Source organism: Notothenia rossii (genome assembly GCF_949606895.1).
Source record: "Notothenia rossii genome assembly, chromosome: 2".
Classification (NCBI taxonomy): domain Eukaryota; kingdom Metazoa; phylum Chordata; class Actinopteri; order Perciformes; family Nototheniidae; genus Notothenia; species Notothenia rossii.
Genome location: NC_136904.1, coordinates 95,124,931 through 95,148,950, shown reverse-complemented (window position 1 = coordinate 95,148,950; position 24,020 = coordinate 95,124,931). Strand labels below are relative to the sequence as shown.

Sequence of the window (24,020 nt, the reverse complement as noted above, 5' to 3'; positions counted from 1 at the left end):
TATGTGCCCCCTTTTTGAATACCAAAGATAAATAACTTATATAAAGGAACTTACAAAGACAGCACAACAGTAGAAGGAATAAAGGCTTGTTAGACATTGTAAACGATATGGAAGGTCAATGGTGTTCTGAATGTGTTTTTGGTTGTTATCCTGATTTACAGCTGAAGAGATTTCAACGTGAGCCCTAAAACCCCTAAAACTCTCTCTTCTTCGTTGGTTTCCAATCTCTTCATTGTTGTTATCCCCTCTGCAGAGTCAAAGGTCTTCCCACCAGGAAGAAGTACAAGTTCAGAGTCCTGGCAGAGAATCTCTCAGGAACCGGAAAACCCAGCGCGGAGACGGACCAGATCCTGATCAAAGACCCCATCGGTAGGACTTTCACTCAGAACAGATAAACACACAACAGGGCATAGGGAAAAAACTGACGCTAACAGATATCACCATGAAACTCCCCCACTTCATTTCTGCCGTCAACACAATTATTTTTTATATTACAAGTTTACTGAATTTGTTGGAAATGCTAATGATGCTAATGCTAACATTTGACACACTTCAAATTCAAAGGTGTTCTCATCAGATGCTTATTTTGACCTGAGATCCTCCAACAACACAACATGCATCATAAAATACAGAAATACAAATAATAAATAGTGCAAGAAGTCTATATCCATGTAAATAGAAAGTGATATGTACAAGAACACAATATGACATTAAGTAATGTACATTAAGACAAAATGAAATACGGTTTATTGCGATGATAACTATTAGTAGATTGCAACTCAGACACAGTTATTGTAATAAACTCCTGATTGTCTCACCTTTTTAATAAACACTGTTCTCTGTCTCCTCCAGACCCCCCCTGGGCTCCAGGTAAGCCCACAGTGAAGGACGTGGCAAAGACTTCCTGCTTCCTCATGTGGACGAAGCCGGAGCACGACGGCGGAGCGAAGATCGAGGGCTACGTGATCGAGATGCTGAAGAGCGGCACCACGGACTGGATCAGGGTGGCCGAGAACATCACCCTGCTGGAGCACTCCCTGAAGGGCCTGATGGAGAAGCAGGAGTACTCCTTCAGGGTCCGAGCCGTCAACGTGGCCGGAGAGAGTGAACCCAGCGAGCCCAGCGAGCCCGTGCTCTGCAAGGAGAGACTCAGTAAGAGACTAAAGTCAGGTTTAACTCTGCAAGGAGAGACTCAGTAAGAGACTAAAGTCAGGTTTAACTCTGCAAGGAGAGACTCAGTGAGAGACACTAAAGTCAGGTTTAACTCAGCAAGGAGAGACTCAGTGAGAGACACTAAAGTCAGGTTTAACTCTGCAAGGAGAGACTCAGTGAGAGACACTAAAGTCAGGTTTAACTCAGCAAGGAGAGACTCAGTGAGAGACACTAAAGTCAGGTTTAACTCAGCAAGGAGAGACTCAGTGAGAGACACTAAAGTCAGGTTTAACTCAGCAAGGAGAGACTCAGTGAGAGACACTAAAGTCAGGTTTAACTCAGCAAGGATAGACTCAGTGAGAGACACTAAAGTCAGGTTTAACTCAGCAAGGAGAGACTCAGTGAGAGACACTAAAGTCAGGTTTAACTCAGCAAGGAGAGACTCAGTGAGAGACACTAAAGTCAGGTTTAACTCAGCAAGGATAGACTCAGTGAGAGACACTAAAGTCAGGTTTAACTCAGCAAGGAGAGACTCAGTGAGAGACACTAAAGTCAGGTTTAACTCAGCAAGGATAGACTCAGTGAGAGACACTAAAGTCAGGTTTAACTCAGCAAGGATAGACTCAGTGAGAGACACTAAAGTCAGGTTTAACTCAGCAAGGAGAGACTCAGTGAGAGACACTAAAGTCAGGTTTAACTCAGCAAGGAGAGACTCAGTGAGAGACACTAAAGTCAGGTTTAACTCTGCAAGGAGAGACTCAGTGAGAGACACTAAAGTCAGGTTTAACTCAGCAAGGAGAGACTCAGTAAGAGACTAAAGTCAGGTTTAACTCTGCAAGGAGAGACTCAGTAAGAGACTAAAGTCAGGTTTAACTCTGCAAGGAGAGACTCAGTGAGAGACACTAAAGTCAGGTTTAACTCAGCAAGGAGAGACTCAGTGAGAGACACTAAAGTCAGGTTTAACTCTGCAAGGAGAGACTCAGTGAGAGACACTAAAGTCAGGTTTAACTCAGCAAGGAGAGACTCAGTGAGAGACACTAAAGTCAGGTTTAACTCAGCAAGGAGAGACTCAGTGAGAGACACTAAAGTCAGGTTTAACTCAGCAAGGAGAGACTCAGTGAGAGACACTAAAGTCAGGTTTAACTCAGCAAGGATAGACTCAGTGAGAGACACTAAAGTCAGGTTTAACTCAGCAAGGAGAGACTCAGTGAGAGACACTAAAGTCAGGTTTAACTCAGCAAGGATAGACTCAGTGAGAGACACTAAAGTCAGGTTTAACTCAGCAAGGATAGACTCAGTGAGAGACACTAAAGTCAGGTTTAACTCAGCAAGGAGAGACTCAGTGAGAGACACTAAAGTCAGGTTTAACTCAGCAAGGAGAGACTCAGTAAGAGACACTAAAGTCAGGTTTAACTCTGCAAGGAGAGACTCAGTGAGAGACACTAAAGTCAGGTTTAACTCAGCAAGGAGAGACTCAGTGAGAGACACTAAAGTCAGGTTTAACTCAGCAAGGAGAGACTCAGTGAGAGACACTAAAGTCAGGTTTAACTCAGCAAGGAGAGACTCAGTGAGAGACACTAAAGTCAGGTTTAACTCTGCAAAGAGAGACTCAGTGAGAGACACTAAAGTCAGGTTTAACTCAGCAAGGAGAGACTCAGTGAGAGAAACTAAAGTCAGGTTTAACTCTGCAAGGAGAGACTCAGTGAGAGACACTAAAGTCAGGTTTAACTCAGCAAGGAGAGACTCAGTGAGAGACACTAAAGTCAGGTTTAACTCAGCAAGGAGAGACTCAGTGAGAGACACTAAAGTCAGGTTTAACTCAGCAATGAGAGACTCAGTGAGAGACACTAAAGTCAGGTTTAACTCAGCAAGGAGAGACTCAGTGAGAGACACTAAAGTCAGGTTTAACTCAGCAAGGAGAGACTCAGTGAGAGACACTAAAGTCAGGTTTAACTCTGCAAGGAGAGACTCAGTGAGAGAAACTAAAGTCAGGTTTAACTCAGCAAGGAGAGACTCAGTGAGAGACACTAAAGTCAGGTTTAACTCAGCAAGGAGAGACTCAGTGAGAGACACTAAAGTCAGGTTTAACTCTGAGAGGAGAGACTCAGTGAGAGACACTAAAGTCAGGTTTAACTCAGCAAGGAGAGACTCAGTGAGAGACACTAAAGTCAGGTTTAACTCTGCAAGGAGAGACTCAGTGAGAGACACTAAAGTCAGGTTTAACTCTGCAAGGAGAGACTCAGTGAGAGACACTAAAGTCAGGTTTAACTCTGCAAGGAGAGACTCAGTGAGAGACACTAAAGTCAGGTTTAACTCAGCAAGGAGAGACTCAGTGAGAGACACTAAAGTCAGGTTTAACTCAGCAAGGAGAGACTCAGTGAGAGACTAAAGTCAGGTTTAACTCAGCAAGGAGAGACTCAGTGAGAGACACTAAAGTCAGGTTTAACTCAGCAAGGAGAGACTCAGTGAGAGACTAAAGTCAGGTTTAACTCTGCAAGGAGAGACTCAGTAAGAGACTAAAGTCAGGTTTAACTCAGCAAGGAGAGACTCAGTGAGAGACTAAAGTCAGGTTTAACTCTGCAAGGAGAGACTCAGTGAGAGACTAAAGTCAGGTTTAACTCAGCAAGGAGAGACTCAGTGAGAGACACTAAAGTCAGGTTTAACTCAGCAAGGAGAGACTCAGTGAGAGACTAAAGTCAGGTTTAACTCAGCAAGGAGAGACTCAGTGAGAGACTAAAGTCAGGTTTAACTCTGCAAGGAGAGACTCAGTGAGAGACTAAAGTCAGGTTTAACTCAGCAAGGAGAGACTCAGTGAGAGACACTAAAGTCAGGTTTAACTCTGCAAGGAGAGACTCAGTGAGAGACTAAAGTCAGGTTTAACTCAGCAAGGAGAGACTCAGTGAGAGAAACTAAAGTCAGGTTTAACTCAGCAAGGAGAGACTCAGTGAGAGACACTAAAGTCAGGTTTAACTCTGCAAGGAGAGACTCAGTGAGAGACTAAAGTCAGGTTTAACTCAGCAAGGAGAGACTCAGTGAGAGAAACTAAAGTCAGGTTTAACTCTACAAGGAGAGACTCAGTGAGAGACACTAAAGTCAGGTTTAACTCTGCAAGGAGAGACTCAGTGAGAGACACTAAAGTCAGGTTTAACTCAGCAAGGAGAGACTCAGTGAGAGACACTAAAGTCAGGTTTAACTCTGCAAGGAGAGACTCAGTGAGAGACACTAAAGTCAGGTTTAACTCTGCAAGGAGAAACTCAGTAAGAGACTAAAGTCAGGTTTAACTCAGCAAGGAGAGACTCAGTGAGAGACACTAAAGTCAGGTTTAACTCAGCAAGGAGAGACTCAGTGAGAGACACTAAAGTCAGGTTTAACTCTGAGAGGAGAGACTCAGTGAGAGACACTAAAGTCAGGTTTAACTCAGCAAGGAGAGACTCAGTGAGAGACACTAAAGTCAGGTTTAACTCAGCAAGGAGAGACTCAGTGAGAGACACTAAAGTCAGGTTTAACTCTGCAAGGAGAAACTCAGTAAGAGACTAAAGTCAGGTTTAACTCAGCAAGGAGAGACTCAGTGAGAGACACTAAAGTCAGGTTTAACTCAGCAAGGAGAGACTCAGTGAGAGACACTAAAGTCAGGTTTAACTCTGCAAGGAGAGACTCAGTGAGAGACACTAAAGTCAGGTTTAACTCAGCAAGGAGAGACTTAGTGAGAGACACTAAAGTCAGGTTTAACTCAGCAAGGAGAGACTCAGTGAGAGACACTAAAGTCAGGTTTAACTCTGCAAGGAGAGACTCAGTGAGAGACACTAAAGTCAGGTTTAACTCAGCAAGGAGAGACTTAGTGAGAGACACTAAAGTCAGGTTTAACTCAGCAAGGAGAGACTCAGTGAGAGACACTAAAGTCAGGTTTAACTCTGCAAGGAGAGACTCAGTGAGAGACACTAAAGTCAGGTTTAACTCTGCAAGGAGAGACTCAGTGAGAGACACTAAAGTCAGGTTTATCTCTGCAAGGAGAGACTCAGTGAGAGACACTAAAGTCAGGTTTAACTCAGCAAGGAGAGACTCAGTGAGAGACTAAAGTCAGGTTTAACTCTGCAAGGAGAGACTCAGTGAGAGACACTAAAGTCAGGTTTAACTCAGCAAGGAGAGACTCAGTGAGAGACACTAAAGTCAGGTTTAACTCAGCAAGGAGAGACTCAGTGAGAGACACTAAAGTCAGGTTTATCTCTGCAAGGAGAGACTCAGTGAGAGGCACTAAAGTCAGGTTTAACTCAGCAAGGAGAGACTCAGTGAGAGACACTAAAGTCAGGTTTAACTCTGCAAGGAGAGACTCAGTAAGAGACACTAAAGTCAGGTTTAACTCTGCAAGGAGAGACTCAGTAAGAGACACTAAAGTCAGGTTTAACTCTGCAAGGAGAGACTCAGTGAGAGACACTAAAGTCAGGTTTAACTCTGCAAGGAGAGACTCAGTGAGAGACACTAAAGTCAGGTTTAACTCTGCAAGGAGAGACTCAGTGAGAGACACTAAAGTCAGGTTTAACTCTGCAAGGAGAGACTCAGTGAGAGACACTAAAGTCAGGTTTAACTCAGCAAGGAGAGACTCAGTGAGAGACACTAAAGTCAGGTTTAACTCAGCAAGGTGAGACTCAGTGAGAGACACTAAAGTCAGGTTTAACTCAGCAAGGAGAGACTCAGTGAGAGACACTAAAGTCAGGTTTAACTCTGCAAGGAGAGACTCAGTGAGAGACACTAAAGTCAGGTTTAACTCAGCAAGGAGAGACTCAGTGAGAGACACTAAAGTCAGGTTTAACTCTGCAAGGAAAGACTCAGTAAGAGACACTAAAGTCAGGTTTAACTCAGCAAGGAGAGACTCAGTGAGAGACACTAAATTTAGGTTTAACTCAGCAAGGAGAGACTCAGTGAGAGACACTAAAGTCAGGTTTAACTCTGCAAGGAGAGACTCAGTGAGAGACACTAAATTTAGGTTTAACTCAGCAAGGAGAGACTCAGTAAGAGACACTAAAGTCAGGTTTAACTCAGCAAGGAGAGACTCAGTGAGACACTAAAGTCAGGTTTAACTCAGCAAGGTGAGACTCAGTGAGAGACACTAAAGTCAGGTTTAACTCAGCAAGGAGAGACTCAGTGAGAGACACTAAAGTCAGGTTTAACTCAGCAAGGAGAGACTCAGTGAGAGACACTAAAGTCAGGTTTAACTCTGCAAGGAGAGACTCAGTAAGAGAAACTAAACTAGGGTTTAACTCTGCAAGGAGAGACTCAGTGAGAGACACTAAAGTCAGGTTTAACTCAGCAAGGAGAGACTCAGTGAGAGACACTAAAGTCAGGTTTAACTCAGCAAGGAGAGACTCAGTGAGAGACACTAAACTAGGGTTTAACTCTGCAAGGAGAGACTCAGTGAGAGACACTAAAGTCAGGTTTAACTCAGCAAGGAGAGACTCAGTAAGAGAAACTAAAGTCAGGTTTAACTCAGCAAGGAGAGACTCAGTGAGAGACACTAAAGTCAGGTTTAACTCTGCAAGGAGAGACTCAGTGAGAGACACTAAAGTCAGGTTTAACTCAGCAAGGAGAGACTCAGTGAGAGACACTAAAGTCAGGTTTAACTCAGCAAGGAGAGACTCAGTGAGAGACACTAAAGTCAGGTTTAACTCAGCAAGGATAGACTCAGTGAGAGACACTAAAGTCAGGTTTAACTCAGCAAGGAGAGACTCAGTGAGAGACACTAAAGTCAGGTTTAACTCAGCAAGGAGAGACTCAGTAAGAGACACTAAAGTCAGGTTTAACTCAGCAAGGAGAGACTCAGTAAGAGACACTAAAGTCAGGTTTAACTCTGCAAGGAGAGACTCAGTGAGAGACACTAAAGTCAGGTTTAACTCAGCAAGGAGAGACTCAGTGAGAGACACTAAAGTCAGGTTTAACTCAGCAAGGAGAGACTCAGTAAGAGACACTAAAGTCAGGTTTAACTCAGCAAGGAGAGACTCAGTAAGAGACACTAAAGTCAGGTTTAACTCTGCAAGGAGAGACTCAGTGAGAGACACTAAAGTCAGGTTTAACTCAGCAAGGAGAGACTCAGTGAGAGACACTAAAGTCAGGTTTAACTCAGCAAGGAGAGACTCAGTGAGAGACACTAAAGTTAGGTTTAACTCAGCAAGGAGAGACTCAGTGAGAGACACTAAAGTCAGGTTTAACTCTGCAAGGAGAGACTCAGTGAGACACACTAAAGTCAGGTTTAACTCAGCAAGGAGAGACTCAGTGAGAGACACTAAAGTCAGGTTTAACTCTGCAAGGAGAGACTCAGTGAGAGACACTAAAGTCAGGTTTAACTCAGCAAGGAGAGACTCAGTAAGAGAAACTAAACTAGGGTTTAACTCTGCAAGGAGAGACTCAGTGAGAGACACTAAAGTCAGGTTTAACTCAGCAAGGAGAGACTCAGTGAGAGACACTAAAGTCAGGTTTAACTCTGCAAGGAGAGACTCAGTGAGAGACACTAAAGTCAGGTTTAACTCAGCAAGGAGAGACTCAGTAAGAGACACTAAAGTCAGGTTTAACTCTGCAAGGAGAGACTCAGTGAGAGACACTAAAGTCAGGTTTAACTCTGCAAGGAGAGACTCAGTGAGAGACACTAAAGTCAGGTTTAACTCAGCAAGGAGAGACTCAGTGAGAGACACTAAAGTCAGGTTTAACTATGCAAGGAGAGACTCAGTGAGAGACACTAAAGTCAGGTTTAACTCAGCAAGGAGAGACTCAGTGAGAGACACTAAAGTCAGGTTTAACTCAGCAAGGAGAGACTCAGTGAGAGACACTAAAGTCAGGTTTAACTCAGCAAGGAGAGACTCAGTGAGAGACACTAAAGTCAGGTTTAACTCAGCAAGGAGAGACTCAGTGAGAGACACTAAAGTCAGGTTTAACTCTGCAAGGAGAGACTCAGTGAGAGACACTAAAGTCAGGTTTAACTCTGCAAGGAGAGACTCAGTGAGAGACACTAAAGTCAGGTTTAACTCTGCAAGGAGAGACTCAGTGAGAATCTAAACTAAGTTTTAAGTTAAACTTAACTCAGGTTGTTGTACCTTAGATTAAATGCACTCATTAAACTCCCCCCCGTTCCTCCTCAGACCCCCCCTCGGCACCCCGCTGGCTGGATGTGATGGGCGTCACCCGCAGCAGCGCTGATCTGAAGTGGTCTCTGCCGGAGAGGACTGGCGGCGCCCCCATCACTAACTATGTGGTGGAGAAGAGGGACGCCAGGCGTAAAGGCTGGCAGGCGGTGGACACCACGGTGAAGGAGCTGAAGTACACCGTGTCTCCGCTCAACGAGGGCTCGCTCTACGTGTTCCGCGTCGCTGCAGAGAACAGCGTCGGAGTCGGAGAGTTCTGCGAGCTCAAAGACTCCGTCATGGCCAAGGACAACTTCTGTGAGTCACAGAGAGAGTTTGGAGCAGAGGAGGTATCTTGTTCAGGACGGAGATGATAATAATAATCTTTATTTTATAATTGTTCTGCAGCTGCTCCCGGCCCACCCTACGCTCTCAGCGTCTTCGGCATCTCCAAGAGATACGTGGACCTGCAGTGGGAGGAGCCCAAGAACGACGGAGGAAGACCAATCCTCAAGTACGATTCCTTTAACATGTTTGAACTTCCACATTTGAAACCTTGAAAAGCCGATCCAGCCGTAATGACTGTGTCCTCTTCCTGCAGATACTCGTTGGAGAAGAAGGAGAAGCTGGGCACTCGCTGGGTGAAGTGCGGGAAGACGTCGGGTCCGGACTGTAAGTACCGGGTCACGGACGTCATCGAGGGAACTGAGGTCCAGTTCCAGGTCAGTGCGGAGAACGAGGGGGGCACCGGACACCCCAGCGAGCCCACTGAGATCCTGACCATCGAGGACCCCACCGGTCAGTGCTTCACCTCTGAGGACTGAAATATTATTATTTATATTAAGAGCCGGGTGTAGAAAAGTTTTTTAACTCCTAATATTTATATAAATATTTGTATTCCATTTTATGTTTATTTAAACTTTTATTGAACGGTTTTACTTTAACATCCTTTCTTTTTATAAATATCTTTCTTTTATTGCAACATTTTTAATTTGCTCATTTTTTTGTCTTATTTATTATTAGAGTTATTTATTATGGAGCAATGTACTCAACCGCAGCCCCGCCCTGGGTCGATATTAATAATGATCAAATTCTGATTAAATTCCCCTGTCCCCCCCCCAGGCATCCCCTCCCCCCCCGTGGAGCTCCATGTCACCGGAGCCAGCCGTGACTTCCTGTCCATCGCCTGGAAGCCCCCCCAGAGGGACGGCGGCTGCCCCATCAGAGGGTACAACGTGGAGATGTGTGCTGCCGGCACAGAGAAGTGGATGAGAGTCAACTCCCGTCCCGTGAAGGAGCTGAAGTTCTGCGTGACGGCGGAGGAGGGCGTCGTTCCCGAGAAGGAGTACATCCTGAGGGTCCGAGCCATCAACTCTGTGGGCGTCAGCGAGCCATCCGACCTCTCCGAGAACGTGTTCGCCAAAGAGTCCGACTGTAAGCAGCGCCAACGCACCACATTATCATTTTTGTTTTACTTGTATTTATCCACCATGACATCAAGTCAAATTCCACCTGGTGATAAACCTGATTCTGATCAGTGACTACACCAGAGACGTCTCTCAAAGTGCATACAAGTACACAGATCTTAAGCAAAAGTAGAAGTACTCAGGTCTTGTACTTGAGTAAAAGTAGAAGTACTCAGGTCTTGTACTTGAGTAAAAGTAGAAGTACTCAGGTCTTGTACTTGAGTAAAAGTAGAAGTACTCAGGTCTTGTACTTGAGTAAAATTAGAAGTACTCAGGTCTTGTACTTGAGTAAAAGTAGAAGTACTCAGGTCTTGTACTTGAGTAAAAGTAGAAGTACTCAGGTCTTGTACTTGAGTAAAATTAGAAGTACTCAGATCTTGTACTTGAGTAAAAGTAAAAGTACTCAGATCTTGTACTTGAGTAAAAGTAAAAGTACTCAGGTCTTGTACTTGAGTAAAAGTAGAAGTACTCAGATCTTGAGTAAAAGTAGAAGTACTCAGATCTTGTTCTTGAGTAAAAGTAGAAGTACTCAGATCTTGTACTTAAGTAAAAGTAGAAGTACTCAGATCTTGTACTTGAGTAAAAGTAGAAGTACTCAGATCTTTTACTTGAGTAAAAGTAGAAGTACCAGAGTGTAGGAATACTCTGTTACAGTAAAAGTAGTCGTTGTGCAGATTGGTCCATTTCAGAATAATAGATATGATATGTTTTATAATGATTGATCATGAAAGTGTTCTCAAAGCTGGTAAAGGTGCAGCTAGTTTGAATGACTTTGTATACTGCAGGGTAGCTGGTGGATTTACTCCAGGTGGAACTAAAGTCTGAGTCAACACTTGATTATATCATCTTGTGTTATGTGTGTGCAGGTATGCCCAAGCTGGAGTTCCAGACTCTGGACCTGGTTGTCGTGGAGACGGAGAAGCTTCACATCCCCGTTCCCTTCAGAGCCGTGCCCTCGCCCAGGATCACCTGGCACAAAGACGGCAAGGAGCTGAAGGCCGACGAGCGCCTGGGATTCAGGTCTGCGCTCAAATCTACATCAGTTTTTACTGGGCAAACATCAGACTGACCTCTTCTTTAAATAGGAGAACATCTGAGGGTTTCTTCTAAATGTACCACTTTGTTCTCAAGTTATATTTACCTATTTTTATGTGTTAAGTAGTAAACAGTTTGAGGTGGAGGTGTTATCAGTGTGTACAGCAGTGGCTGATGGGAGAGTGTGTGTGTGTGTTCAACAGGAAGGAGTATGTCTCCTGTCACCTGGAGGTCGACAGCAGTCTGCACTCTGACGCAGGACAGTACAAAGTGACTCTGGAGAACAAGATGGGAGCCGCCAGCGCCGCCATCAACGTCAAAGTCATCGGTACGCCAACACACCCTCACACCCTCACACCCTCACACACTCACACACTCACACACACACACACACACTCACACAGACACACAGACACTCACACACACTCACACAGACACACACACTCACACAGACACACAGACACACAGACACTCTCACACACTCACACACACACTCACACACACTCACACAGACACACACACACACACACACACACTCACACAGACACACAGACACACACCCTCACACACTCACACAGACACACACACACAGACACACACACTCACACAGACACACAGACACTCTCACACACTCACACACACACTCACACACACTCACACAGACACACAGACACACACCCTCACACACTCACACAGACACACACACACACACACACACTCACACAGACACACAGACACACACCCTCACACACACACACACACACACACACACACACACACACACACTCACACACTCACACAGACACACACACACACACACTCACACACTCAAACACTCACACACTAACACACTCACACACTCACACAGACACACAGACACACAGTCACACAGACACACACCCTCACACACTCACACAGATCACACACTCTCTAACACACCTCTGTCCGTGTGTCCTCAGGTCTCCCCGGGCAGTGTAAGGAGATCATTGCTTCAGAAATCACAAAGAACTCCTGCAAAGTGTCCTGGGATCCTCCAAACTACGACGGAGGCAGCCCCATCATCCACTACGTCATGCAGGTCAGAACAAACTTTACCTTAGCGGTGGTGACGTGAAGTCATGTGACCGTGCTGTAGTTCCTTTATAGCCCAACATTAGCCACCTTTAGCTTAGCGGTGGTGACGTGAAGTCATGTGACCGTGCTGTAGTTCCTTTATAGCCCAACATTAGCCACCTTTAGCTTAGCGGTGGTGACGTGAAGTCATGTGACCGTGCTGTAGTTCCTTTATAGCCCAACATTAGCCTCCTTTAGCTTAGAGGTGGTGACGTGAAGTCATGTGACCGTGCTGTAGTTCCTTTATAGCCCAACATTAGCCTCCTTTAGCTTAGCGGTGGAGACGTGAAGTCATGTGACCGTGATGTAGTTCCTTTATAGCCCAACATTAGCCTCCTTTAGCTTAGAGGTGGTGACATGAAGTCATGTGACCGTGCTGTAGTTCCTTTATAGCCCAACATTAGCCTCCTTTAGCTTAGCGGTGGTGACGTGAAGTCATGTGACCGTGCTGTAGTTCCTTTATAGCCCAACATTAGCCACCTTTAGCTTAGCGGTGGTGACGTGAAGTCATGTGACCGTGCTGTAGTTCCTTTATAGCCCAACATTAGCCACCTTTAGCTTAGCGGTGGTGACGTGAAGTCATGTGACCGTGCTGTAGTTCCTTTATAGCCCAACATTAGCCTCCTTTAGCTTAGCGGTGGTGATGTGAAGTCATGTGACCGTGCTGTAGTTCCTTTATAGCCCAACATTAGCCTCCTTTAGCTTAGTGGTGGTGATGTGAAGTCATGTGACCGTGCTGTAGTTCCTTTATAGCCCAACATTAGCCTCCTTTAGCTTAGCGGTGGTGACGTGAAGTCATGTGACCGTGCTGTAGTTCCTTTAAAGCCCAACATTAGCCTCCTTTAGCTTAGCGGTGGTGACGTGAAGTCATGTGACCGTGCTGTAGTTCCTTTATAGCCCAACATTAGCCTCCTTTAGCTTAGCGGTGGTGACGTGAAGTCATGTGACCGTGCTGTAGTTCCTTTAAAGCCCAACATTAGCCTCCTTTAGCTTAGCGGTGGTGACGTGAAGTCATGTGACCGTGCTGTAGTTCCTTCATAGCCCAACATTAGCCTCCTTTAGCTTAGCGGTGGTGAGGTGAAGTCATGTGACCGTGCTGTAGTTCCTGTATAGTCTTAAAGTGGTGTTAATACGTGGTATTGTGTGTGTTTGTGCGTGCAGAGGCGTGAGGCCGGCCGCAGGACGTACGTGAACATGATGTCCGGAGAGAACAAGGTGTGCTGGAACGTCAAAGACCTGATCCCCAACGGAGAATACTACTTCCGGGTTCAGGCCGTCAACAAGATCGGGGGCGGAGAGTTCATCGAGCTGCGCAACCCCGTCATCGCTGAGGATCAGAAACGTGAGAGAAAATACCTTTACCGTTCTTTATTATATAAAGGGGCACCTCAGTACAACAGCCAATGCAGGATAGAAAAATAAATACAGAACAATGACTTTTGAAAAACCTCAAAAGGAAAGTTGGGATCTTGAAATCTTGAAACCTGTGAATGTATCACTGCAGTTATTTTCTAGTAAATGTACCACTTTTCAAGTTTCAAGGCTTTCTTATAATTTGCACAGCAGCTTGAACAATGATAAACTGAAGCCCCAGGCTCCTCCAGCAGAGCAACATGAATATAGGTCATGGAACAAAGGGGTAGTTGCATCTGTCCTCCCTCCAGGTTTTAGGGAAGCTATGAATTATCACTCTAGTTATTGTTTTGTAAATGTACCAAGGCAATCTTAAATGGGTAATTCTAACTCTGAACTCTGCCCTCCGTCCAGACGCCCCGGACCCCCCGGTGGACGTGGAGACCCACAACCCGACCTCCAACACCATCACGCTGACCTGGAAGCCCCCGATGTACGACGGCGGCGCCAAGATCATGGGCTACGTGCTGGAGAAGCAGCTGAAGGGCGAGGAGGCCTGGGGGCGCTGCAACGACTTCCTGGTGCCCGTGCTGTCCTACACCGTGCGGGGGCTGACGGAGGGCAAGAGCTACGCCTTCAGGGTCCGAGCAGAGAACCCAGCGGGGGTCAGCGAGCCGTCCAGAGCGTCGCTGCACGTCAAGATCTCAGACGCCATCGGTAAGAACGACGTGTCATTAGAAATGCAGTTTACTGTCTCTTATAATGATAATAAAAACAATACATTACATTTTTATAGTGCTTTTGCTAGTGCTCAACGCTTTGCATAAAATCAGAAACAGAAACAGCACGAATACTACATCTGCATTCACACATGAGGACAGATGCTTTACAGACAGGTTCAAGTCACAGGCTCCTCAAGCAAAAATCAATCGTTTTCCGGAATACATTTAATTTTTTTGAATAGAATAAATATGATTTTTGCACTGGGAAAAAATGCAATAACTTCAGGAATTAAATGTAAGGATTGCACCATAAATAAATATAACTATTGCACTTTCCCCCCTCAGACCCCCCGAAGGTGTTCCTGAGCGGCAGCCTGCAGTCCGGCCTCAGTGTGAAGCGAGGCGGAGAGATCTGCCTGAACGCCAACATCTCGGGATCCCCGTACCCCGAGATCACCTGGTACAGGAACAACCAGGTGATCCGACCCGAGGCGCTGCGCAAGAGACCCGACAAACCACTGAAGAAGAAGGTGGAGAAGAAGGAGGTGGAGAAGAAGGAGGTGGAGACGAAGGTGAGTAAAGATGGCGCCGTGTCTCTCTGTTTCAGCCTACAGCATTCATCTGTTTGCCCCTCCCATATTTATCTATTACTACAAAACAGCATTTCATTTTTGAACCTTGACTCTTGAAGGAGGAAAAGAAGGAGGGAGAGGCCGTGAAGAAGGAAGGAGAGGAGAAGAAAGAGGGAGAGCCTGAGAAGAAAGAGGGAGAGGAGAAGAAGGAAGGAGAGCCTGAGAAGAAGGAAGGAGAGGAGAAGAAGGAAGGAGAGCCGGAGAAGAAGGAAGGAGAGGAGAAGGAGGAAGAGGTGAAGGAGGAGGAGGTGGAGGAGAGCGACTACCCGACCATAAACGAGCGTCTGTCCGTGGATAACCGTCACCGCGGGGTTTCCTCCATCACCATCAGGGACTCTGTGCGCGCAGACCACGGCGTCTACATGGTGAAGGTGGTGAACGACCACGGCAAAGCCTCGGCCACCTGCGAGGTCAACGTGCTCGGTGAGGACTCATCTTGTTTAGGTGGACAGCGAGTTAGAAATGTGTGGATGAGCTGTATTACACTGGACGGAGCTCCTTTAGGGACATGGGCCAAACAGGAAGTTAGTTCCTCATGAATGGATTCATATCAGGGCTTTTCTTTGAGTGTTGACACATTGACTTGATTCCCTGATTGATGTTCCTCTATCTCTGCAGACACTCCCGGGCCTTCGGTGAACTTCCGGTTCGAGGAGGTGAGGAAGAACTCGGTGGTGTGTAAGTGGGATGCTCCTCTGGACGACGGAGGCAGCGAGATCCTGAACTACACCCTGGAGCAGAAGGACAACTCCAAGCTGGAGATCGGCTGGAGCGTGGTCACCTCCACTCTGAGGGGCTGCCGCTACCTGGTGCCCAAACTCATTGAGAAGAAGGAGTACCTGTTCAGGGTCGTGGCCGAGAACAAGTACGGAGCGGGGCCGCACTGCGTGTCCAAACCGCTCATCGCCAAGAACCCCTTTGGTGAGATAAAAACTAAAAGATTATTATTTTATTTATTTCCTTTTTAAATTTCTATAATGTTTTGTTCATTCTAAAATAAATTGTATTGTATTTTTTTAATTATCTTTTTTTTTAATACATTTTGACTCAACTGAAACCGAACAGAATTTAAAACAAATAGGTTTTTATCGGACACTGTATTTTTAAATGTCATTTTCAGTTCTCTTGATGCGTGTTATTTATGTAATCTTGTGTCCTTTCCAGAACCTCCCGAGACTCCGGAGAAGCCTGAGATCGATGACATCACAGCTCATAGCATGGTGGTCATCTGGACCCCGCCCAACGACAACGGCAGCCCCATCCTCGGATACTGGGTGGAGCGCCGCGAGATCAACAGCTCGCACTGGGCACGTGTCAACAGGTGAGGAACCAAAGAGATGCACCTATTTCAATGAGGCAGATCTGTTCAAATGTCAAATTTGTTACGATTTATATGCACACACATGTACAGACATCAATTTATGTTTCGGGGAAATTTTAAAATATATAGATTTATCACTTTCTTAATGCTCCCTTCTCCTCCGGTCCTCAGGGAAATCGTTGCCGACACTGAGCTGAACGTTGAAGGTCTCATCGAAGGAATGACATACATCTTCAGGGTGGCGGCCGAAAACCAGGCCGGCCCCGGGAAGTTCAGCCTGCCCTCCGAACCCAAGACAGCCCAGGCTCCCATCCGTAAGTAAACTGTCCTGAAACCCTCAGATCGGACAGAATCAATGTTTCTATAACAAATCTCTTTCACTTATTATTATTATTATATATAAATTGTTTGAGGAGTAACATAAAAAATGAGGAATAACTTAAACAGGATACTTCTGTCCAGGTAAATATAGCTGATCTCAGAGGTAACATCTGTGTTGTATCTTTGACGCTATAGTACCTCCTGGACCTCCTACTTGCCGAGTGGCAAGTACCACCGACCACTCCATCGACGTGGAGTGGGACCCACCTGCCGATAACGGCGGTGGAGAGATTATGGGATACCACGTGGACAAGGTCAGCTAATGTTTTCACTGACTGCCCTGCACGTTCTTATTTGGTAAACAAAAGTTTCTCACTTGGTTGTTTCTGTGGTGCGTTTCAGGCCATGGTTGGTTCTAAGGACTGGTCCAGGTCCACAGAGCGCCTGTGGAAATCCCGGGCCTTGACTGTGTTTGGAGTCCGTGAGGGCGCCAAATACCAGGTCAAGGTCATCGCCTGCAACGCCGCTGGAGAGGGAGCACCAGGTTTCACAGAGGCCGTGTTTGTCAGGAACCCTGCAGAGAAGCCGGTGATTGAAATGGAACTGGCCATCAAGGCTGGCGTGTTTATCAGGGCCGGAGAGAACCTCCGTCTACCTGCTACTGTCACTGGTAAACCTTACCCGTCCATCGAATGGACCATAGAAGACTCCAAACCCGACAAAGACCGCGTGGAGATCCTCACTGAAGGAAACGACAGCATCGTTTCAATCAAGAACGTCCAGAGGAAGGACAGCGGCAAATACCACATCTCTGCTTGCAACCCCAGCGGCATCAAGAATGCTTCGACCAGAGTGGAGGTCATGGGTGAGTGGAATTCCAAGAAGACAGAATATATTCGTTAATTGATGATTTGAAATGAACACAGAAGACTAATATTGTTTTATCTTTAGATGTCCCCGGACCCGTCACCGACCTGAAGCCCGTTGTAGTCACTCGCAAGATGATCTTCCTGAACTGGGACGACCCAGACGACAACGGAGGCAGCGACCTGATTGGCTTCATCGTGGAGAGAAGAGACATCAAGATGCACACATGGAGGCAGCCCGTTGAAACCGCCTCGTCTAAGTGCGAGTGCGTGGGCATCATGGAGGGACAGGAGTACATGTTCCGCGTCATCGCCAAGAACAAGTTCGGCCTGGGACCGCCCGTAGAGCTGGGACCCATCAAGGCTGCTGACCCACAGGGTGAGTTCTCAGAATCTGTAGACCCTTTGCTCCTTTGATTCAGACCTTAAGAAAGGACCATCCAAAACCTTAACGACTGCCCTTTGTAGACCTTAAGAAAGCTCCGACAGTCCCCTAAAGATGGTCCTTTGTGAAGGTTTGGCTCTTGGTGGATTCAAGACATTTGGGAAGGTTCATCCCAAACCCTTAAAAATGTATTTTAGATAACTTAAAAATGGCCCAATTAAAATCTTGAGAGTAGTTGTTTGTCGTCCCTAAGACTGGTCCAACACAAACCCTAAGAATAGTCCTTTGTAGACCTTAAGCTCTTGCCTGATTCAAGCCATTTTGGAATCTCCATCACAAACCTTTAAAAAGGTATATTAGAGAACTTCAGAATGGTGTAACAAAACCCCGAATGATAGTCAGTTGAACATTCTTTGGAAGGTCTATCACAAACGTTCAAAAATGTTTTTTACAGAATTCCAGATTCGTCCATCAAAAACCTCTAGGAATGCCCTTTGTAGACTTTAAGAATGGTCCAACAGATACCTTAAGGATAGTGCTTTGTAGATCTTAATCACTTGCCTGTTTCAAAATGTGTGGGAAGGTTAATCACAAACCTTTAACACCGTTTGATTTATAAATCAATGCCCATTTGATCATATGAGCAGATGTGTCGACCTTTCTTAAAACTAATTGTGCATTGTCTGTTCTGCAGGTCCACCTTCGTACCCTGAGAAGTTCCACTACACCGAGCGCACCAAGAGCTCAGTCACATTTACCTGGAAACCACCTCGTAATGATGGCGGCAGCCCAGTCATTGGCTACTTCATTGAGAAGAAGAGGCAGGACGAGCCAGCCTTTGTTCTCCACAATAAAGAGATTTGCCCCAGCATGACCATGACTGTGGAGGGCCTGGAAGAGGACTGGCGTTATGAGTTCAGGATCAAGTGTGCCAACCTAATGGGAGAGAGCGAGCCATCCATTCCTTTGAATGTGGTCATCCAAGACGATGAAGGTGAGGTTTAATGTTATGATGGTTCTTTAAAACCCTCAACCCAACCTTATATATTCTTGAGGTCTATTGTTAATGGTGCACACAAGTGTTTTGCTAACATGGTTTGTTTCCGTCTAGTGCCTCCTGAGGTCCACATGCTGAAGCACTTCAAGGGAGACTCCATCATCGTGAAGAAGGGCGAGCCCATCGAGATACCCGCTAATATCATTGGTCTCCCCGTCCCTACTATCGAGTGGACCAAGGATGACGTGCTGATCGCTGAATCCACTGAGGCTCAGGTGATAGAGACAGAGGTCACTGGCAGACTCAACGCCAGGACCAAGCTGTCCATCCCAGCAGCCAACAGGAGGGACCGCGGCTGCTTCACTGTGACCGCCTCAAACAACATGGGGTCAGCCCATCACACCATCTCCGTCATGGTGCTGGGTGAGTTAAAACATGCCGATGAAGACTCTATCTAAGGTAGAAAAGTAAAATAATGGATGTCCTAACATGATATTGCTCTCCTCTCAGACCGACCAGTTCCACCCAGGAATTTAACAGTGTCCAACATCAGGGCCGAGTCCTGCTACTTGCACTGGGACGCACCCCTGGATAATGGTGGCAGCGAGCTGACCAACTACATTATTGAGAAGAAAGACGTGATGACTGATCAACCAGAGCTGGAAGAGGGACAGGAAGCACCACCTGAGGCCCAGTGGGTGGAGGTTAACAGCAGCGTCATCGACAGGAAGTTTGGGGTATGTCCTGATAGTGACATTACTACTCATAATAGCTATAATAGGGTTGTCAAAGTCATCTAACACCAACTTTTTCCCTTGCAGGTGTGGAACCTGGAGACCAACAAGTCATACTTGTTCCGGGTCAAAGCCCAGAATCGTTACGGTATTTCTGACCCCTGCACAACAGAGGAAGTCATGATCAGCGACCCATTCGGCCTCCCTGGCCCTCCAGAGAAACCAACCATTGCAGAATACTCCAAGACTACAATGACCCTCTCATGGGAGCCTCCCAGAGACACCGGTGGCTCCATGATTGTCGGCTACTGGCTGGAGAAAAGAGAGAAAAGCTCTGACTACTGGGCCAAAGTCAACAAGATGCCCGTCACCAAGAGGGGCATGAAAGGCTGGGAGTACCAGGTGAGCTGATGATTTTGTTCTGTTTCAGAACTGATTTCTGGTTGGTTTCAGGTCCACAGAGTATCTGTTGATGCTTTGTCCTGCTAACCATATGAGTCTATAAAACCCCTTTAACTTTCTGCGTCCCCCAGGTGGTTCGTCTGATCGAAGGAACAGAGTACGAGTTCAGGGTTGCTGCCAGCAATTCTGCAGGAACTGGACCATTCAGCACACCGTCCGACTCTGCCTTTGCTGTCGATCCAATCAGTGAGTAAAAAAGAACATTGATTTGACATATCCGACATATCAAACTGAACTTCGGTTCCTAACTGAAGTCCTTTGACCAGCTCAGTATTCTTGAGCTAAACGGTTCCACTGTATTTTGGAAGATTCTGTTTTTACTAACGGCTGCTCTCCTCTCCAGCTCCTCCATGCATGCCTGCTGCACCTGAAGTCGTTGATAAGACGAAGCACAGTGTCACACTTGCCTGGACGCCACCAGAGAAGGATGGAGGGAGTCCCATCAAGGGCTACATCATCGAGATCCAGGATGAGGGATCCTCCGGATGGCAGAGGGTCAATGACGTGGACTCACTGGTCCCGACCACCGAGTTCACCATGCCCAGCCTCCGCGAGCTGAAACGCTACTTCTTCAGGGTCATTGCTGTCAACGACATTGGCGAGTCCGACCCCAGCCCCCGCTCCGCCGAGGTTCTGGTTCAAGACGTCCAGCGTAAGTCCTAACTCCCCATCCAATAATTACCATCCTTTATCTTTGTGTGTCTCTATCCGTCACTGATGTTATTGTGTGTATTCCACAGTGATTCCTGCCATCAACATCGACATGATGGTGGATGACCTGCTGTACGTCCGTGCTGGAGATGCATTCAAGATCCCCGCCACCATTAAGGGCCGCCCTGCTCCCAAGGTCACCTGGGAGTTCACCGGCAAGGCCAAGTCCCACAAGAAGAACAAACTGCACACGCTGCCTGTCGACTCCGAGGTGAGACCTCCAAAGGCTTCCTCAACACAATCTCCTATTCAGGCTACACCTGTCATGTGTGGTCGTGTTTTATGGGTTTCCGCCTAATGTCAAACATTTTGTGTATGCAGGTTGAGTCAACAGACACCACATCCATTGTGACCGTCCCCGTCAGTCTGAGGACACACTCTGGACGTTACACCATCACCGCCAAGAACAAGTCTGGACAGAAACACGTCAACGTCAGGGTCAATGTGCTCGGTAGGTCTCCGTTTCCTGGGTATTAGAGTGTCGGTGTGTTGGAGTCTTTGTTTCGTTGCTTGGATCTCTGACTGTGTTTTCCCGCTGCAGACGTCCCCGGAGCTCCTAAGGACCTGAGGGTTACCGACATCACCCGGTCCACCATGAGGCTGATCTGGAAACTGCCCGACAGCGATGGAGGAGAGAGGATCAAGAGCTACTTCATCGAGAAGAAGTCTACCAACGACAAGGCCTGGACCAAGGTGAGCCACTCAGTCCATTTAGTTTTAACATTTCATTTGACTTTCCCTTCTTTTTTATAAAACAGTGACTTGATGGTTAACTTCAAGCATAAACATTTAATTATCAACTCCTCTGGGAATTTTAGAATTGTGGATCATACATGCAAATTGTTGTACTAGGATATGATTAGCCTAGCTTAGCACAAATACAAGCTGGAAGGATGTGAAAAAGCTAACCTAGCTACATAAAAACAGGACTATGTCTAAGAGGAATATTGCATTCTCATAAACGTTTATTTTCTATTGAGAAATATGCAGTTTATTTGTTGTCAAAATAAATACCATGACTGGAATGTGCCGAAATATAAAGAGATGTAGAAACATTGTCAGTATTAGGAACATGCTAATGTATTCAAGTTGAATCAGGAGTCCTTTAGTCCCTGCTCTGTGGTTTAGTTACTGATGGTCTGCTTCGTCTCCCAGGTGAACACCGCCTGTGCCAGCCAGGCCTTCGTGGTCCCGGGGCTGCTGGAGGGGCAGGACTACCTGTTCAGGGTCTGCGCTGAGAACAGACTGGGCTTCGGCCCGTTCACCATCACCGCCGACCCCGCGCGGGCCTGTGACCCCATCTGTGAGCAAACACTGCTACTCATACTAAAGATACAGTCAAAGCTTTACACATGTAGTGATAACTGTGGAGGAAACTCTGAGAGATGATTTGGGGACAAAGTCAGTCTTTTGTTATATTTAATAAAGTAATAAAGAAAGTCAATAAACAAGTGAGATGGATCTGAAGTGCAGGAACAGAGACACACACACACACACACACGCACACGCACACGCACACGCACACACACACACACACACACACACACACACACACACACACACACACAGTCCTCATCCATTTGAATCCACCTTCTACTTCCTTTGCCTCCTGAAAGGCAAACCCTAACATCTGTCTCTGTTCAACACACACTAGTCCAACACCACACTGTAACAGAGTAGAAGGCAATCAGTCTGTATGTTTTAAATGATTCTATGACCATTTGACACGATCCTCCTCCTCCTCCTCCTCTTCCTCCTCCTCCTCCTCCTCCTCCTCCTCCTCCTCATTAGACCCCCCCGACCCCCCCACCAAGGTGAAGGTGAATCTGGTGACGAAGAGCACCGTCACCCTGACCTGGGAGGCTCCCAAGAACAATGGCGGCTCTCCGGTGAAGCACTACGTGATCGAGCGTCTGAGCTGGGACACCAGCGGCAAGGAGAAGGAGACGTGGAAGCAGTGCAACAAGAGGGACGTGGAGGAGCTCACCTTCGTGGTGGAGGACCTGAAGGAGGTGCGTCATGTGATCCTAGCATAGCACCATGCTCCTCTCCCTGATCCACTCACAGCCTCCTGATGGGCTCCTCTTCTTCCAGGCTCTGTTTGTTAGTGTAGCTGTTAACAATTCATTTATCACATGCTTTCATATTACCCCCAACAAACTAAGGTTCTTTTTGTATGGTCCGGTTTGTCTGTTGCTCAGAAGCATTATGGAAATGCTCCTGGCCCGATGCGCCTGACATTCAGTGGAAGGATGTAGCTTTGACTCAGTGACCAACATCCACTGCGTTTCATGCAGATCAGACCCGGACCTTTCTGTCAACCTCCTGACAAATAAAACCAACTGATGACAAAAAGACATCCTGCTTAAAAAAGACCAATTCAACTCTGACACAGAGCTCCTGGTCTGGGGTATCGCTCCACGTTTCACTGATGAACTAAGTGAAGTACTGTGATGTATACACGATGAAGCTTGAGTCTCACTGTTGACTGTGTTGTTGTTGTTGTTGTTGTTGTTGTTCAGGGAATAGAGTACGAGTTCAGGGTTAAAGCCGTGAACGCAGCCGGACCCAGCAGAGCCTCGGCCACCGCCGGACCCCTGGTCATCAAGGACCAGACATGTGAGTGACAGCTGCTTCAGCCAATCACAGCCCTCGGTTTTCTGTGTTTAATTTCTAGTACATGAAATATTGGCTGTGATCTTTCAGGGTGTTGCATTCGACCCTCACTTTGTGGTCGGTTGCTGCAGGATGCTTTATTCTGTTGATTTCATGTAAAGACATTCATACAGGACAGTAACGTCAGGGCAGGAATGTGAAACAACATTTACACGGCGGTGTAGAAATGTTCTCAGTCTTAGGAATAGTAGAATATGCTAATGCTAATGTAATTCAAGTTGAATAAGGGATCATCTTCATCTCTGCTTGATTTGTTGCTCGGGAATGCCACCTGTGTTATTTTGTGTACATCAAGTACATTCATCCAGAACAGCACCGTCATCACCAGGCATAACTGAGTCTTCCAGATATCAGACCTCCGGTTTTAAATGAGGCTTTAAACCATAATTGTAATGATTCTAGTACGGTACCTAAATGTCCTTCCCGCCCTGTGTCCTTGCAGTCGCCCCCACCATCGAGATGCGCGAGGCATTGGAAGGCGAGGAGGAATGTGATATCAGCATCGTGGCGAAGGTGAGCGGCTGCCCGTTCCCCTCGCTCGCCTGGAGCAAAGCCAGCGTGGCGAAGCCGGAGGAGAAGGTGGCGGTGACGTACGACCAGCACATGAACAAGCTGGTGACTCAGGACAAGTGCACGCTGCTCATCACGCAGGCCAGCCGGAAAGACAGCGCCCTCTACAGCCTGACCGCCACCAACGCTCTGGGAGCCACTTCCAAGGACCTCAAGCTCTCCGTGTTCGGTGAGCAGCGAGGAGCATGTAGCAGTAGCATGTAGCGGTAGCATGTAGCGGTAGCATGTAGCGGTAGCATGTAGCGGTAGCATGTAGCAGTAGCATGTGTTAACACCAGGCTGAGATCAAATGTAGTTTTAGCTAAACCCTTCAAATTGATAAAAATATATATATTATTATTTAAAAAATATTTTTGTAAATAATAATAATTTAAATTATTAAAACTCATTTTATTGCC

General features: G+C 46.6%; 1 protein-coding gene across 1 annotated transcript in view; it reads left to right on the top strand.

The window, feature by feature from the left end:
* ttn.2 (titin, tandem duplicate 2) overlaps positions 1-24,020 on the top strand; it is a 260,191-nt gene that overhangs the window by 154,466 nt on the left and 81,705 nt on the right. The window contains 32 exon segments of the mRNA XM_079665865.1: positions 254-369; positions 853-1,152; positions 8,277-8,576; positions 8,667-8,772; positions 8,860-9,056; positions 9,381-9,692; positions 10,591-10,744; positions 10,963-11,087; positions 11,719-11,837; positions 13,034-13,214; positions 13,640-13,942; positions 14,293-14,519; positions 14,639-15,002; positions 15,198-15,500; positions 15,744-15,900; positions 16,072-16,214; positions 16,417-16,535; positions 16,624-17,086; positions 17,173-17,466; positions 18,167-18,466; positions 18,584-18,892; positions 18,980-19,206; positions 19,291-19,605; positions 19,737-19,851; positions 20,009-20,317; positions 20,406-20,587; positions 20,698-20,827; positions 20,918-21,069; positions 21,532-21,679; positions 22,168-22,388; positions 22,899-22,995; positions 23,495-23,791. Of these exon segments, the coding sequence (XP_079521991.1) occupies positions 254-369; positions 853-1,152; positions 8,277-8,576; positions 8,667-8,772; positions 8,860-9,056; positions 9,381-9,692; positions 10,591-10,744; positions 10,963-11,087; positions 11,719-11,837; positions 13,034-13,214; positions 13,640-13,942; positions 14,293-14,519; positions 14,639-15,002; positions 15,198-15,500; positions 15,744-15,900; positions 16,072-16,214; positions 16,417-16,535; positions 16,624-17,086; positions 17,173-17,466; positions 18,167-18,466; positions 18,584-18,892; positions 18,980-19,206; positions 19,291-19,605; positions 19,737-19,851; positions 20,009-20,317; positions 20,406-20,587; positions 20,698-20,827; positions 20,918-21,069; positions 21,532-21,679; positions 22,168-22,388; positions 22,899-22,995; positions 23,495-23,791 (7,085 nt within the window).